The sequence below is a fragment of the Filicampus tigris genome, chromosome 3, assembly GCF_054856515.1.
Source record: "Filicampus tigris isolate MCC_2025a chromosome 3, RoL_Ftig_1.0, whole genome shotgun sequence".
Lineage (NCBI taxonomy): Eukaryota > Metazoa > Chordata > Actinopteri > Syngnathiformes > Syngnathidae > Filicampus > Filicampus tigris.
The window spans coordinates 23,073,898-23,092,203 of NC_141219.1; the positions used below are offsets into that span (position 1 = coordinate 23,073,898).

Genomic DNA, 18,306 nt, shown 5'->3' on the forward strand with positions numbered 1-18,306 from the left:
ACGGATTACATTTTGTCATTCAAAGTCGTTGTAAATAACATCGCTAATATTGTCAAAATAACGGGGATCAATCGGCCCCGATATATCTCTACATCTCTACTTAGGCCCACTTCAACCTCTGAAAACATCACAAAATGATTGTGGAGCTAACTCCTACTCGAGCGGGCAGCTCGCCCGAGACACGAACCCTCACGTAAGATCTCCTGCTAACTTTGACTGTTAGCAATCGAAAGTTAATTTCATTTCGACTAGCCGCGGGAGCCAACAGCCATGCCTGCTTGGCTGCTATGGGAAAATAACAAAGCGTTTGCAAGAGTAGGAATGTGCAAATGAATTTTAGTGACAATTAATCACGTTCAGACACTAGGTGACAACAGAATGTGACAAACCAAAACAAGGAACAACACAGATCAAGCCTCCCTGCGATGACGTTGACAGCCTGAGATGGAGAACAAAAAAAATCCACACCCCAAAAGTCGGCGGGCCAATTTGCAGCTTTAGTCATCACAAAAAAGCCCATAAATCACTACAGATTCTTTTAGGGGGTGAATTTCAGTGCTGACATAATTTTTTCATACAGACCTATTATATAAGTGTTGATGTTCAGCCCAATCAAGTGTCTCTTTAAACTCATTTACTGAGTGTTTTCAAAATGACTGAAATTGAATTTAGCTATTCAAATGTTTGACATAACCTCAATTTAGATAGTAATCATTTAATTCCATTCCAATTGATTTGACTCAGTTGGAGGAGAAAATGAACCTGTCCAAACCCTCAAATGTAATATGAACATTTCCGAGCAGGGATGTGGTGCCATTTAATTGATTTCAGCATCCTGCCAAATGTGTTCATCCCAAACTGCTAAGGTGCTGTGTGGATCAAAATAAACTTGCCAATTGAAAATGTATTGGATTGTATGTAACAGTTCCTGATTGCATGGAACATGTGATAATACAACTAAGCAAGCAATGGAGGCGCACAAAGTCAGTTAGCTGAGTCTTTTTACCAAAACTGAGCGGATAGGCGGACCGGACGCCCATTTTGTAGGCGATAAAAAATAGACAGGAAGCTTTAAAAAATAGTCGGACTAAGCATAGTCGGAAGCCCATTTTTTTTCCCGTCTAGGTAATCGTCTATTTATGGAGTGTGGAACTTCCAAAGTCAAACACGAATGACTTTTGTTGATCTTTTGTTTAAACAAATATGGAGAATTTGTTAATTCTTTCCTTATGCTATAGCAAAGAAAAACGCACAGTCCTTGCTTTTGGATATTCTCTTTCATTCAGATCATTTCATTTTCAGGGCATTGAACCAACCACAACTGGACTGCTCTGTTTGTAAGGCATATTTAGAACTGCATCAGCCTAATTTGGTGTGAGAATAGTTTATTTTGACCCACAGTTCTGGATTTGGATAAGGAAAATAAATAAATGCAAATTACACAAACAACATATACCGTATAGTCACAGCTGGGGGTAAAAATTTACAAAACATGAAAATTGAAAATGTACATGTATTAAGGGTGGGAACATAAAGACAGATAACAAACAAGAATCAAAAACCTCAATCAATCAATTGTATGCGGTGCACAGCAGTATTTTTTTTAATGGTTCTGCACCCATCAAAGTGCTTCTTTGATTGATCGACGTCAGATTTTAGAACAAAGTTGAATTAGAACAAAGCTGACCTGCCACCAATGGATTTAACTCCAAAAAAGGTGAAATATCTCTTGAGTTATTGTTCGCTCTTCTAAACAAAAGCTGTGGTGCATAAAAATAAAAATCATACCATTGAGTGCTAGTCTAGTTTACAAAAAAATTGTGAGAATGCCACAATATGCTTTTATTTTGTATTTGCTATTATAAAATATTCTTCCACTGGCTATCAGAAAGCTACAAAACAAATAGCCATTATTCTCCCCACGTATCACAAAATATATTGAGATTAGAGATAGCTGCTGAAGGTTGTCACTCAAAGTCAAAGAAAGCTCATGAGAAGAATAACAATGACAGTGAAACAAGTTGGAAACTACTGTGCATTTCACAATCGCTGCTTGGTATGCTGTAAGTGAATGCCGTGAACTCTCTGAGGTGCACCACATCACTGTATAAAAAAAGTAATCTCTGTTTGGACACATAGAGGTCATAGAATTTAGGAAGTCTAAGACGATTATTGCTGCAGCTATCATATAACCAAATATATAACTTGATGGAATACCAAAACCTCAGTCTGTGAATAAAACAGTTACTTATTGTTTTCTTTGATTGCCATTCTTGGTCTTGGAGTGTGACGGTGGCTACCAGCAACTGAAAGGGCAACTTTTTCGACCTATTGCCCTCAGCAAGTCAACTCTAATGTGCATAACATGATTGTTGGCATGGGCTTCTCATTCTATTTTGTAAAAGCAGCAATGTTGTATTGTTCGGGCATAGTTATAAACACCAACTGAAGATAGACACCAATGAAGAAAAACTGGCATCTTTGTGAAAAGGATATTGCCATGTGGGCTCAGGAACACTTCAGAAAACCATCGTCAGTTTACACACAATGCCCCAACGTCAGTGGAATTAGGGTTTAAATATAATATTCAAATGGAAAAATAGTCCTAACATTTTTTATCCATTCACGCATTTTCTATACAGTTGAGTTGGGGCTTCTCCCAGATGACTTTGGGCGAGAGGCAAGGTACACACTGGACAGTTTATCGCAGGGCACACATAGATGAACAACCATTCACAATCTCATTTAAACCTATGGACAATTTAGATTCATCAATTATTTGGGAAGAAGCTGGGGCACCCAGAGAAGGCAGTATTATGGTTTCATTTATTAAAGTATTTTACCTTTGGCAACAGGTATAAATGACAAGTAATGTTTGGTGACTAAAACTCATTCACTGCCCACAACATATATTTCTGTCTTTTAAGAATCTAGAACAGGGGTCTTCAATCCTGTTCCTCGAGGGCCGGCGTCCTGCCTGTTTTCCATCTCTCCCTGCTGCAACACACACCTGATTCAAATGATCAGGATCGTTATCCAGCTTCTGCAGACCTTGCTGATTATCTGACCATTTGAATCAGGCGTGTTGCAACAGGAAGAGATGGAAAACAGGCCAATCCCAATCCCATGTATGTACTGTATTTATACATATATATATATATATATATATATATATATATATATATATATATATATATATATATATATATATATATATATAGAGAGAGAGAGAGAGAGAGAGAGAGAGAGAGAGAGAGAGAGAGAGAGAGAGAGAGAGAGAGAGAGAGAGAGAGAGATGTTTTTTTTTAATCACGTTTTCACGTGATAGGGTAAAGGAGGGTGTGAAAAAAACATTGAGATTCCCACTCAAGTAGAGTTCATGGTGGCATACAGTTGACCTTAAATGTCTCCAAGAAAAAGTTAATTTGGCAGTGTTATTCACCAAACTCCCTGTCAATGTTTTTCCCAAGAGAGGTGAGTGGTCCGTGGGGTCCTGCTACTTTGTCTGGCGCCTCGGAATGTTGGCCATTTGAATGTTGTCTCCTTGTAGTCCTGAGTTGTAATAAGCTGAACGGTCGAAATTCATCTCCAAAGGTTCACTGTTGTCCAATCTCAGAACTAGAAAATGAACATTGACATAAAGAGTTTAAATTTGTACTATAAAACTATTAAGAATTGATATTCAAACACTAGTATACTAATACTGACCATAAAGTCCTTTTGTATAATTCCTATGCCGATTGGACTGTTCACAATATTGATATTTACTATGTTATACCTAGTATTTACAACTATAAATAAAGGCCTCTACAAAAAGATGAAACAATAAATAGCACTCCAAAGACAGGACAATCAAGTTTAAAAGAAGCTGATGGAGGAAAATATTCTTCATGCAGGGGAGCCTCTCAATTTGAAGTCAGTGTGTGTACAATGGAGTTAAGTACTGTTGATGCCAAAAGGTAAACAAACAGTCGAATATACATTTAATCTTAACTTTGATGACTAGTGATGGAAAAAAAATTGTGAGGGAGGATTACTGTAGAACTGTACTGTACTGGAAAGTGAATGATGTTGCATAAATACTTAAAGGAATAATGTCTGACATGCATTCAAAAGACGTTAGACCAACTGTCAAATAGATGTGGTCTGAATTGGTGTATCCAACAATACTCGCTATGCTGCGCTGGCACGCCCAGCTTGGCGGAGACCGGTCTGACAAATTGGCTCACACAAAATCAGTGTCCACCGGCATTTGCGGCAATGTGCTGTCTATGCAAATAAACCCCTACGTGTCTCATTTTCCAGTGTAGCGACATTCCATTCTTCTTTTATAACTAGTGACTTACTGTCCACTTTGACATGTACAGCATGTCCTCCTTTACAATCAGCTATATTTCAACTTCTATGGTTGTGACTTGTGGAGATCATCCATTATTTTACCACCAAAGTGAGGTTGTGCTATATATTGCTGACTATATTTTCAAGATAAAACATTTAGAGACTAATGTCTTCTTTACGTTACAGACGCGACAATAGAACAATTTATGGTCAGATGAAAATAAAGGGTGTCTGCAGTTCTTAATTTTCCTTAAAAAAGAAAAAAAATATATATATATATATATTCTTGACCCTTTAATCTACTGTTCACTTGCCAATAACATCATTTATATGGAGTATTTGTAATTAATCTGTAATCACTGTAAAAAAAAAATACTCTTAAAGTATAGATGATGGTTTGTTTAGTGAATATTAGATCTTACAAATGATTGAAGTGCTCTTAATAAAAACACCTCAAAAGCCTCATATTAGGTTTCTTTGTGATGCTTGTACCCGGAGAAATGAAACTTAGAAATTGTGTTTACGTACTATACAGATTTAATGGCACACCATGATATTTTCTTTTCTATTCTGGCCCCACAGTTCATTTTAGACCTTAACAGGAAGGTTAAGCATGTAATTCTAGCAACCAAGTGACATTTCTTGCTTAAGTACACGGCAATGATTTGATGTATTGCTAATTGCCATGGTACATGCTCTGATTTTACATGCTGTTGTGAGCTCATTACAGGTGTGCGTGTGTATGTGTGTGTGTGTGCGTGAGATAACGTTACGAGCAACCAACATAGGTACTTTACGGCCACCATCATCAGACTGCACAACAGCAGGCTCGATGCCTGGCTTTATCCGCTGCTCTGTTGTTTGTTTTGTTTTGTTTAATATGCGGCGATAAATAAAAAATATCATAACACTATACTACAAAAACTCTAAAAAGTTATTGTACTGTATATAACTGTTCCTTTCTGTGCATTAATGTGTGTTTGTGTGACACCTGAATTTCCCCTTTTGGGATCTTTAAAGGATTTATGATATTTTGTTGTCTTACCTGGGTCAGAGTGGAACTCCTCAACCAGTTTCCTATGTGAGAAGTCTTTGAGGTGTCTTCTTTTCAAGACGATGTATGCCACCAGTCCCACTATGGACACGACCACAGCTGTCCCTAAAACAGCCCCCCACGCTTCATTCCGCTTGTTCTTGCTAGTCTCGGACGATAAACCTTCATAATGAAATAAGAAATTATGGGTTAGAAGGAGGGAAGCAAAAGGATTATATAGAATACTTTAATTTTGGCAGAAACATGCTTTGAATATTTTCCAGTGACAGACCCTTAGAGCATCCCTGTCAACCCTGGGGTGTACTTAATTTTATGAAAGTTGTTATTTGCCCTTAAATATCTGTATATAATTTTACACGACACAATATTTTGGAAAGGCTGCTGTCACGTGAAGGGAAATCAGCGATGTACGGCGTGCATGTTTGAAAACGTGTTTCCACCTGTACAAATTACGGCAAAAGTGTACAATTTCACAGGTATGCCCGGAGTTACCAACCAATTTGTTTGCATATTTCAAATGTGGCCAAATAGTATTGAATAACACCGTAGTGTGTCGATTTTTTTTTTTTCCTGCTTTGTTTGTGTGATGCACACACCCAACAGATATGTCACTCTCTTCCGCTGCGGACAGCAGCGAGTGATGCTGAGACAGGGCGGTGAGTTTGTCTTAGTTCATAGCTTGTTTGAGGCGAGAGGCAAGCCAAAAGGATATTCCGTAAAGAAGTCTACCTTGCCTGATATAAAGAAGCCTGCCTCCTCGCAAAACGGCAACGTGAAAGAGTTGAGCCAGCTGAAAAGCGCGGCGGACAGGTTAACAATTGTGACACGTCCTTGGACGTAACTTCAAATGGAAGTTTAACGACTGTAAATTATTTGGTGACAAGCAAGCTTGTTCCCCACACAGTTGCATTTAACGAGGTCATAAATCAATAGCATGGTTTGTAGATGAGAGAAGTCGTACCCAGCGTACGGAGCTGTGTGGGCTATTCATTTTAGCCTGCGCAAGCCTTTAAATAACGATGTAAATGTATTGTTGACCATTAAATCAAACTGAGAAATCCCTATATGGCAATGCTTATATGGGCCATTCAACCAAATTGGTGCCATTTGCATCCCCAGGAAATTACATAAAAATACATTTTGCACATTATGTATTGTGTTTAAAGTTACCATTCAAATACTCTATATGTCATGTCTAAAACCCAATAAGAGTTTCAGTACAAAAAAATGACATGATAAACAAGTTCTGAGATGAAGCAATGCACATTGAGTTGTTCAATATGTGTATCATCAAATTTGTGCTGAAAAAATATAAAATTTTGAGTTTGAGTATTACAAAAAGAAAGTGTGTATATATATATATATATATATACACACTTTCTTTTTGTAATACTTTTTTATTATTTTTTTTTTATTCATTTTATTTATTCATTTATTTATATATATATATATATATATATATATATATATATATATATATATATATATATATATATATATATGTATATAAAAAATTATAATGCATTTCCAATTAATTTAATTAATTAATTGGAAATTTAAAAAATACAGGGCAACCAATAAGATATAATACATAAAGCAAATATGAATTTTTAATAGGCTTACTAAAAAGGTGAGCCAAATCTGATTTTTTTTTCTATTATTGGAATTTTCTCACACCATTTTAATATAAATTATTGTGCTGACAATAATATAAATTATTTCACCGATCACCAGGGTAAATGGATTTTGAAAATGGTCTCATGAAATTACTGTTTTCATTAGCATTGTTTCTTTTCTATCAGCAAAAGTTTTTTCGTGAAACCCTGTGGTTAGGCAGAGATGGAGCTACGTGAGGCCACTCTTGGGCCTGGCCACGCCCACAGCAATGGGGAAATTTTAATAAATGGGAGGTTGTGGTAAAGATAACACTGGTAACAGCAATTTTTATACAGAGAAGTGTCGCTAAATGTATGTCCGTAACATGAGCATATGATTTTTAACCTGGGTACTTAGTTACACCTAGCACCATTTCCACACACCTGCATTACACTAGGGGTAATTAGATGCCATGACATGACACATTAAGATTGACCGTGCATTTAAGCATGCAGCGAACGGAATATCAACCTTGATTTCCTAACAGTGAAATTTGATGAGCTCATTTCTAATCCAATCTAACCAGGTTACTACTGAAGGGAAAATCAACAGCTTGATTTCTTCTCAAGATTTCTTTCTTTTTTTTTTTCCCCACTGAGTTTTCTCAGAATTATTCCTTGCCCTGATTGGGGGTTTAGACCAGTGGATGTCATTGATCTTTGTAACCTGTGGGCTTGTAAAGCCCTTTAAGACTCTTTTGTGATGTAACTTGTGACCGGAGCTCAGATTTCCTAAACATTACTGCTTTACTGCATTGCATAAAAGTGTGGTCTATACTGGGATGTTTTTACCAGCTGACATGTCATGAAGACCTTCCAAAGCAGGTCCACCAAGATGCCTTTCTATATGTATCCAGCACTATTCGTTGGCACTTGGAATTCAAAAAGCAGAAACTTTTATGTTGCTTTTCTCTGAGCCTTTTGGGTCAATACATACCATATATACACAAAAAATACACAGGCTTTCTGTGTGAAAGGCAGGTAAACAGACGACAGAGAGTAGAGTCAAAACCCAGACGAAGAAAGTCAAGGCGAAGGAACTACAACTGCTTAAACTGAAAGGGATTTATGAAATGTTTTTATTCATGTATTCACTTTTTCCTCTTTCATGCACTTCATGATACCCTGTTGATAAGCAATTGGTTTTAATTTCAAATGCACACATTTGAATTGCATTCAAGAAATTGTATGTCAAAATTCAACAACAACAAAATATTGTTTAATATGATTATCGCATGCCCTGCGACTGGCTGGTGACCAATTCTGAGTGCGCAGCGCCTATTGCCCGAAGGCAGCTGGGATAGGCTCCAGCACGGCCGTCACCTCGTGAGGATAAGCGGTACAGATAATGGATGGATGAATGATTATTGTACTTTTTAAAATTTAATTTCACTGTCAGTTATATCTACAAATATAATTTTAACTCATCTTACACACCTGTTTAAATGCTGAGCAGGTATCTTTGAACTCCAGCTCTTTTGTTCATTTTTTTTTTTTCCCACTAAAACAGTGTATCATTGTTCCTGTAGAGTAAGGAGTTATAAAAGGACCCTTCAGGCAAAGTAGGCAGCTGAAACCCAACCCCAAGCTTTTTCTTTTCGAAAGAAGGGATGTTTGTCCTCAGCCTGTGGAAACCTACGTTAATGTAGGTTAGTGAGAAGGTGAACAAAATAAAGCAACCAAATAAGCAACAGTGATATCTACTGTATGCCTTTAAACAATGAGTTTAGAGTTACTGTCAAACACATAACATAAAAATGATCTTCCAAGGATAATATCACTGTTAAGTTCCCCTATTTCTGCTTTAGTCTGATACACTTACATCAGGGATGGGCTACTTATTGTTAATACCGGAGGGGGCCACAATTTTTCATCAGTGCTATTTTGGGTCGGTCACAGTTGGCCAACGTTGGATTGGTCTAGCTAGGCCTTACAATATAATATTGATGCTACGAACACAATATATAAACGATGTTCACACACGCACATATGCTTCTTTATTTCTTTTGTTTTTTTCAATTTACTATCATATTAATATTTTAAGTCTGTTTTTAGCGATGATCTCAGGCAAAGTTTGTGTGTGGTTCATAACAAAAAATTCTGGGTTCAACAAAACTTGGACAGCACAAAATGCAACTCTACCTCTGTCTGGGCTGCTCCCTGAAGATGCCTGTTTATCCGTCAAGTTGCCTTCAAGTGTTTCAGGAGCAACGGTTGTCACATTGGTGGGTTCGGAAGACAACGGATTTGGTGGTGAGGATGTTGCAGATGTTGCGTTCATCTCTGTAGCTGCTGTGGTCGTCACATTTGCGTTTTTAGATTCTGTTGCGTTGGTTGATTCTGCTTCATTCCCTAATGCTGTTGTGTTGGTGGTGGTGATTGTTGTTGTTGTGTTTGTTGTTGTGTTTTCATTGAAATCATGAATCTTTGGTGCCAAGGTGGTGGTGTTGCCTATATCGGTGCGATTGGAGAAAAACGGTAATATGGTTGAGTTTTGATCAAGCGGATTAGCATCCGAGATCGCAAGAGGTGTGGTTGAATTAATAAACTCCTCAGTTTCTGTGATGTTACTTTGTTTCGATTCTGTGTCCTCGATTGCAGGAGGTGTGGTTGAATTAATAAACTCCTCAGTTTCTGTGATGTTGCTTTGTTTCGATTCTGTGTCCTGGATCGCAGGAGGTGTGGTTGAATTAATAAACTCCTCAGTTTCTGTGATGTTGCTTTGTTTCGATTCTGTGTTCATGGCATTGGTTTCCCTAGCCAACAGTTCAGGTTGCTCTGTTGAGGCATTCGGGGAAGTGGGAGGCTTGGTAGTTATGGCAACACCCAGGTCATCTGATGCTTCGTTTTCACTCTGCTCAAGACTTCCCACATTATTCTCTTCATTATATACTAGACTGCTGAAATTGCTGCTTGTTTCCATACCAGACACATCACCTTCCTGCCCATTTTCTCCTTCCTCTTCAGCAACAAGTTGAGGCTGACGCAACCAGTCTTTATTAAATGTGTGCGCTGGAGAGTCTGTTGCATTTTGGAGTGATACCAAGTCAAAAGTGTGAACAAATAGCAGCAGGTTTATTGTGATAATAAAATAGTGTTCCATTTCGTCCTTATGGTATCCCCCTAGAACACAAAATAGATCATTTCTATTAATAAAAAATGAATCCATTAGACAAATCTGCGGCTGCTTTAAACTTTAGAAAAAGAATTAAGTGCCATTATCCAAAATCACACATATCTCAAGACATTGTCATTTGGTTGTCATGGAATTCAGGCTTGCGACTTAGAGTGAGATTTACTCACTTACTCACTTACATACTTGCTTGCTTGCTAACTGACTCACTTAATTACTTACTTACTGACTTGCGTGCTCACTTATTTACTCGCTTACTTAATTACAGAGCTGGGCATTCCTGCTATGTGACGGACCGGACCGTCTATCCGTCTATGACGGACACCCATTTCGTAGGCGATAAACGATAAACAAGAAACTTAAAAAAATAGTCGGACTAAGCATAGTCGGAAGCCCATTTTTTCTGTCTATGTATTCATCTATTTTCGCGGTGAGGCGAGCTTTCTGTAACAGTAGTATTGTTAGAGTGAGTTTTTGTTGTTTGGTGGACAGATTTGAGTGAGGGAACAGGTGAGAAGAAGTGACGTTTTCCCTATATTACGAGACTGAGGGCCGGACTAAATGCGTCTCCGTTGAATGTGGTGAGGTGTAAGGTCCTTAAAGGTACATACAGGTCCAAAAGGGTCCTTAAAGGTGCTTACAGGAGAAGCATTTAGTCCGGCCGCGGCGAGGTTTCTGTAACAGTGATATTATTAGATTGAGTTGTTGTTTGGGGGACAGATTTGAGTGAGGAAACAGGCGAGAGGCAGTGACATTTTCCCTATGTCAGGAGACTGAGGGCCGGTCTAAATGCATCTCCTTTAAATGGACTAAATGCATCTCCTTTAAATGCGGCGAGGCGCAAGGTCCTTCAAGGTATATAAAGGTGCTAAAAGGAGATTAGAATTCATAGGCGGACCGGCCTATAGGCGATTACTATTTTTCCCGTGCGGACAAAAAGGCGGATAGACGACGGCGGAAGGGTACCCCAGCTGTAGGCGGTAGGCGATAAACGAATTTTTAGTAAAATGCCCAACTCTGCTTTATTACTTACAGTACTTATTTACTTACTGTTCCGTTGATCATATTAGTGTGTAAACAGTCACATGAAATGCTGTGCACGCAGCAACACAGGTTGGAGGTTTGGGCAAGCAAATCTGGCAATATTGAATTTCTGGGTTTTCTGATTGGTGTACTGTCTCTCATATGTACTGGTAATTTTATATACAGTATGTGTGTACCTTTATTATATCCATGTAATGTATGTATACACTATATGTGTAGTATGGGTGGATAATATCATAGTGCAGTTTAATAATTGTAGAATTATTGTCTATTTAATGTACTGTATGTTTTTGTACAGACAGTACATTGACACTCATTGTAGTTAAATTGGAAAATGTAGGAAGTTTTTAAATGTGGGAGGTGGGATTTACTTTTTCTTGTGTGCTGCTACTGCCCACTTTGCTGCTGTAAAACCTGCAACCCTATTGCAGGACATCTGCAAGATGTTTCAGAAAAGTTTCAGGACTGGTGTCAACAAAGATATATTTCAAATCTAACCTAAAAAAATATAGGTTTTCCTTTTAAAGTGCTACCCCTGGAGTCTAATACAGATAGATAGGGAATTGTAAGCAGATGTGTAGTCATGGTGAAGCAGTCAGAAATTTTCCTGACAACAGACAACACACAGCGTGGTGACTGGTGAAATTAAAAACAATATGGGACAAAGTCATTGCGGTCTGTGGGACCGGAAGCTATACAACACTGTTTGGTTGTTTTTACACAAGTTTGCTTGTGCTGCGCCTGCGCCTATTGGCCAACGACGACTGCGCTTGTGGAATATAAATTAAGCAGCAAAATGCACTCGTTTTTAGCCATCTCGGGGCAGCCATTTTGTCTTCTGTCGACTGAAAATGACATCACAACTGCTCACAATGACCAATCATGGCTGACCTGTTTTCTGAATCGTTGTGAGCAGTCGTGATGTCATTTTCAGTCAACAGAAGACAAAATGGCCGCCCCCGGAGATGGCTAAAAACGAGTGGATTAACATTTACTCCACAAATGCAATATTTATCAGAATGCCCTGTTTCAACTAGTGAGCTTGCATAGAATATATTCTTGAAAAAAAAAAGTGAAAGCAAGTAAAAGTAAAAGCAATACACACATTGTTTTTCACTCATCCTCGCTTTGTTTTGCACTCATCCTCGCTTCCTAATATAACACAATACAACAACTTCCTTGATTTGTGGCAACATATCCTGCTTTGGAGGCTCTACATCTTAAAAAGACAACGCTGCCAGCTATTGTTCTACATTTACTAACTGTCAGCAACAATATAGTTCCCTGAAAACTGTATGGAAGGTATCACAATCAAACAGGTCTATGTTGTGATACAGTGCAATTCACAGGTAACTCATGTCAAGCTGGTCTCAATGGGACCGGCCTTCTGTCGGGACCATAGGGAGGTAGGTGACATTGTGTGGTTGTGTGTTTGTGCTTGATCTTTTATGTGATCATCTACTGTAACTATTATCTGTAGTGCTTGTCTTCATTAAGGTTGTGGAAAAGCTGCTGCCTATCCCTGCTGACTTTGATCAAGAGGCTAGGTACACCCTGAACTGGTTGCTAATTAATCTAAAGGGCACATAATAGACGACATTCACACTTACATTGACACCCACGGGCAGTTTAGCGTTTGCAATTAACCTAACATGGACTGTGGGAGAGAACATTATTATAGTTAAGAAAAAAAATATAGAACTAAAATTGAAAAAACACTTTGTCGTTGTTTGGTTGTTTTTTTTAAATTACTAACAGGTACTACATTTTATGTTGATGAAACTAACAAAACTAAATATTATTGTAGCCCAAAAAAAAGACATTTTCATCTTTCCAGATTGATATTATATGTATTTATTTCTCTATTACGGTTGTGCAGAAGAAGGAAGGTTGGACAGCCATTTGGGAATTGCTAGTTTATTTACTGTGTGTTGCCTAGAAGCGACGTCATTGGGCAACCCCTAAATTTGGCTCCCTCTAAGCACTCACTCCCACCTGATGACTCACATACTACTCCTCTATTTTTTAGTTCAACAAATACCGGTAATTTAAAAAAATATATTAATCCCATACTACAATATGTATCTCGTAAATAGTTTTACTGTACATTGTGATACATCTAATCTAACCTTAGAATCAATTCTATGCACTGTACTTGTTGCACTTCAAAGTCTGTGGACTGTTTACCTGGATTTGATTTGTGGGTGGTTGTTCATCTGTTAACTGGTATCTTCTGTTGAGTTTTTGTTAGAGGATGCCTATTGTGACTTATTTTTTTGTCTTGCACTCCAAAAATACTACGTGTTAAAAAAAAAAAAAAAAAAGATTAAAAACTCAACTAAAATGAAGCATTTTTTGAAAATAAATAATTAAAGACAAAACTCAAAATGCAATAAAATCTAACTTTACTGAAAAATCCAAAACCTAATCATCATAAACTTGGTGGCATGAGGAAGCCATGCAAACGGCACACAGAAAGGTCTGAGCCAAGATTCGAGCCCACAACCTCATAAATGTGAGGCAGACATTCCAATCACTCTTCATTGTGCTGCCCTTTGATCATTTTTTCTCTCTTATGAATCCACGTTCACAAAATTCAATATAACGTGTAACATGTAAGTCAGTTCACCAAGTCATAAATAATTTTTGCCGACATAAAAATGAAACTGCTCAATTTGATAGAGTTTGATTCAAATGTATTTGTACTTGTGAATAATTCCTTTGCCTCATTTCTCTATTCTTAATATGTTTGCAGTGTTTTGATTGTAGCTTTAGTTTGTACCTTGCCATGCTGCTCAGCGCACATCAAAACATTACACCTTAGGTTGCAAATCCCCCCCCCCAAAAAAAGAAACTGTCAGATAAAGCCCACACTGTGCACAACTTTTCTATTCTACGTTGATGTACTGTACAATTCTCAAATGTCTCTATGTGAGGATGTTTGAAATTCTGTTGCCGTGGCTTGTTTTTGTTCCTCTTTGAAATATTGACTCAGATCTTACAGCACAAGATATGTATAAGACATGTGTCCATTGATCTTACACTTTGACATTTAGCTTGTACTTTGCTGGACAATGAGACAAATCAAACCTTCCCCAGTAAATCCTTACCTTATTCTCAGGCTCTCAGAGGGGAACAGGTGCTCGAGCAACAATTATCTTCACTGAGTGATCAGCCCGTATGATTCAACAGTCACCCTGTGGGAGGAGGGAGCATTCACGCAGGGAACAACCTGCTAAACCTGCTCCTACGCCTCTCAACAATAGCGACACACCCGCAACTGAATCCTGTGCATAACTACCATTATAGACATAGATAAATACGTGGACCCAGATAGCTTAAAACGGGTGACAGAACTGTTAAATGTCAAGTTTATATTTAAAGAACTTGGTTGTATCTCTTTCCTGTTTCCAAGTGATGCCTTTGTGATTTACCCCCCTGTGGGTGGGGCTTCTGGGTACAGGTCTCCCGAGTCTTACATGCTCCCCGCCACCCCGCCGTCCCCCATTGAGACAGTGGAAGCGGCTGCTGTCGTCATAGCAACACAAATGTGCCTGACGAGCTCAGGTTCCATCCTTACACTTTTGTGTGCGATGTATATCAGTCGACCAAGTGACGCGTAACTTTGCGATCTCAGCCGCCGAGTGCCAAATGAACCGTAATTGTTGTTGTTTCAGTTATGTTAACTGCGTCATGATGTGGTTGAAATGAGATTCCAGTGCTTGAGACGAGTGGATGAGTTGGCTCACAAGGATGCTGTTCTGTTGTGAAAAAGAAGTCGGTTGTATTTCTTGTATTTTCCTCTTCTTATTTGGAAATGAACAGCTCAAAAAACAACAGCTCATATGCCATTGTGTGATGTATTACTGTTTTCCTTGTGGCACAACTACACATAATACATTCACAAACAAAGAAACCACTCCTTGGGCGGAGCCGCCTGCATGAAATGTGAAATATGATATGATGAGGTCAAGCACAATCACAACAGGACAAACATGCAACCTCTGCCACCCTGATCTTTGAATGAAAGTCAATGAGGCAGCAGATGTGGGTTAAACCATATTTTGGTCATTTACAGCTTCAACGTTTTGCGCATAAATAAATACATCACAGGAAGTCTTCGCATGGAGTTCTACTGAGGTAGTTCACATGTCAAACGTAAGGCCAGGTGGCCAAATCTACCACCTAAAAAAAATGAACGTTGTACAAACTGTGAAGCATGGTGTCAGTTCTGTCTAAATCAAACGGGTTTCAGCATGGCTGGGGCCAAAGGTTTTGTCAGATGACCACAGTACACGTGTGCGCCCATACACACACACACACACACACAGGCCCTATTGTCTAAATTGCTTCACTGTAATTGTTTCTTCATGTTATTAATGAATTGTCTAAATGTAGTGCCACTCCACATCATCACAATATATCAAGTCATCTTGTGATAACACTAATGGCAATGATGAATGTGGCCTGCCACAGAGGTAAGTGGGTACTCTGCCCCTGCCCGCTAGAACCGCCTGACCAATTCCTGCTTCATGAGAAAGCACAGCACTTTTCCATGCATGTTGAGGAGATGCATAGGAGCTGGTTGAGGTTCCTGTCTCAAGGCAGTCATGCCAGCACTCAAGCCACTTCCATGTAAACAACAAACGCACTTTTGGTGACTATGGATACAATGAGGTCAATTGAATCATTTTGCGGACAAAGCAAATTGCAACAAGTTGTTGGAGAGCTGCTAGTCTACCCTGACTACTAGTAAGGTGCCACGGGGCAACGTAGCGCCACACGCTGATCAGGACCACAGTCACTACTCACCATTTGCCCAACCAACCACTCTGCCATTTCTGCTTGCATGGCATTCTCTGCGTGGTGTGAAACTAAAATGTACAGCGAAATTTAAAGGATTAACTTTGCATCATAAATAGAAAATAAAAGCAAGCCACCCATGATGTCGAATATGAAATATTTGAAATATTTTAGTATTTTAAAGCATTTCAAAATTCAGGCTCTCGAATTAGTCAATAGGCTACTATGTAGATATTATTCCAGTTTGCTAATAAAAAGATACTCTCTGTTACCACTGATATACTCAACACTATGCATCACCTTTACTATCTCACCTCAATATTGGGCTTGACTTGGGGGAGGCAGTAACAAAAGGTGTTCAACCTTTTTATATTATTTTGTTTTTAAGATGTGCAGAGCACACTCGTTCAAGCTATTCATGCAGTAATAACTGATACAATATTTATTTTGATAAATGCATTTTTCTTTAAAGTGAAAGGCAACCAAAACACATACTTTTCAAGAATATGTTCTAAGCAGGCCCACTAGCTGAAATAAGGTATTCTGATAAACATTGCGTTTGTGGAATAAGAGTTAATCCACCTGGTTTTAGCCATCTCTGGGGGCGGCCATTTTGTCACTTCTGTCGACTCAAATTACATTAAAACTGCTCAGGGATCAAGTAACGACCAATCACAGCTAACCTGTTTTCTGAAACTGAGCCATGATTAGTCATTACCTGAGCCCTGAGCAGTTGTGATGTCATTTTCAGTCGACAGATGTGACAAAATGGTCGCCCCCTAAAGTAGCTAAAAAGGGGTGGATTTTGCTGCTTAATTCATATTCCACAAAACAATATTAATCAGAATGCCGTGTTTTAACTAGTGGGCCCGCATAGAACATATTTTGGAAAAGAAATATGTTTGGGTTGACTTCTTCTTTAAGTTTTGGCCACAAACCTGAACATTTCTTCACTAATAACTGGATACTATTAAATGCAATAACATATTAACATGTTTACAATGAGGGTGTATTGGATGTCTCTTTACTTTTTGTCTTGTTTTATGATTTTAAAACTAGATTAATTGAAATGAATAATGATCTGCATGGGGCAAGTATGTAATAATTTCATGAGATTATACATTAATTCTCAGTAGATGTAGTGTTACGACTGGCCCTGGAGGACAACTATAAATCGCATGCAATGAAAGCAAGTTTGAGAGCCTTTGTTTAAATTTTTAGTATCAAATTTTACATTCATGTGAACATTTATTGCATTCAAGTCCACATGAAGTGTAAATCTTCCTTAATTACTGTTACCATTCTCCTGCATTTAGGAGGAAAACATGGTTAGGTTACTAACTCTTGGAAAAAAGAAAAACTGTGTGTTTCAGGGGAGGTGGTCGACTGGTTAGCACGTCCGCCTCACAGTTCAGAGGCCGTGGGTTCGATCCCGGCTCCGGCCTCCCTGTGTGGAGTTTGCATGTTCTCCCCGTGCCTGCGTGGGTTTTCTCCGGGTACTCCGGTTTCCTCCCACATTCCAAAAACATGCATGGTAAGTTGATTGGACTCCCTAAATTGCCCCTAGGTGTGAATGTGAGTGTGGATGTTTGATTGTCTCTGTGTGCCCTGCGATTGGCTGGCAACCAATTCAGGGTGTCCCCCGTCTACTGCCCGAAGACAGCTGGGTTAGGCTCCAGCACGCCACGCGACCCTTGTGAGGATAAGCGGTATGGATAATGGATGGATGGATGTCTGTTTCAGACTCAACATATAAAATATGTCTGTCCTCGTTTAAAAAAACTTTTATCTGCAGCAACCGAGAATTCGTGTTAAAAGTAGCTGCTGTGATGATTTGACTGTTTAGTAAAACCACCGTCTCCCACTGATTTTCACTCTCCTGCTTCCTATTAAAATCTTTCCTCTGATGGACCGGCAGACGTCTATTGTCTTCCTGCTTTCACAACATCGTGTTCAAACAGCACATCTCGAACACACTATCAATGTCAATAACTCCAGATGGTGGCTGCTCAGTAGGTGCTTGGCATTGCCAGGCTGTTGCTCAAACCATGTGTGCAGTTCGACAGTATATCCCAGGCAGTCCAAAACCCAACAGTGGGTGAGTTTTGTGACTCACATTATTTACTTGTCAATTCTTTAAAAAAAACACAAAAAAAACACCAAAATGTAACTATATTGATTTATTAACCTTATTAAAGAACACAAGGCATTCTGATACATGTTTGTGGAATAAGAGTTAATCCACCCATTTTTAGCCATTTGTCACTTCTGTCGACTGA

The 18,306-nt window shown here is 38.7% G+C and overlaps 1 protein-coding gene across 1 annotated transcript; it reads right to left on the minus strand.

Moving 5' to 3' along the window:
• Positions 1–319: 319 nt before the first annotated feature.
• Positions 320–14,402, minus strand: LOC147150333 (uncharacterized). The gene is made up of 4 exons (XM_086026173.1): positions 14,335–14,402; positions 9,190–10,170; positions 5,384–5,554; positions 320–3,618 (listed from the first exon to the last, which is right to left on the minus strand). The coding sequence occupies exons 2-4, from the start codon at positions 10,148–10,150 to the stop codon at positions 3,497–3,499; spliced, it is 1,254 nt and encodes a 417-aa protein (XP_085882299.1). The 5' UTR covers positions 10,151–10,170; positions 14,335–14,402; the 3' UTR covers positions 320–3,496.
• Between the last annotated feature and the right edge of the window lie 3,904 nt (positions 14,403–18,306).

Excerpts from the sequence above, each read along its gene's own strand:
- LOC147150333 (XM_086026173.1), bottom strand. The coding sequence starts at position 10,150 with ATGGAACACTATTTTATTATCACAATAAACCTGCTGCTATTTGTTCAC. Across the intron at positions 5,555-9,189 it reads AGGGAGCAGCCCAGACAGAG|GTTTATCGTCCGAGACTAGC; the intron begins GTAGAGTTGCAT and ends TTCATTATGAAG. Across the intron at positions 3,619-5,383 it reads GGAGTTCCACTCTGACCCAG|TTCTGAGATTGGACAACAGT; the intron begins GTAAGACAACAA and ends TTCATTTTCTAG.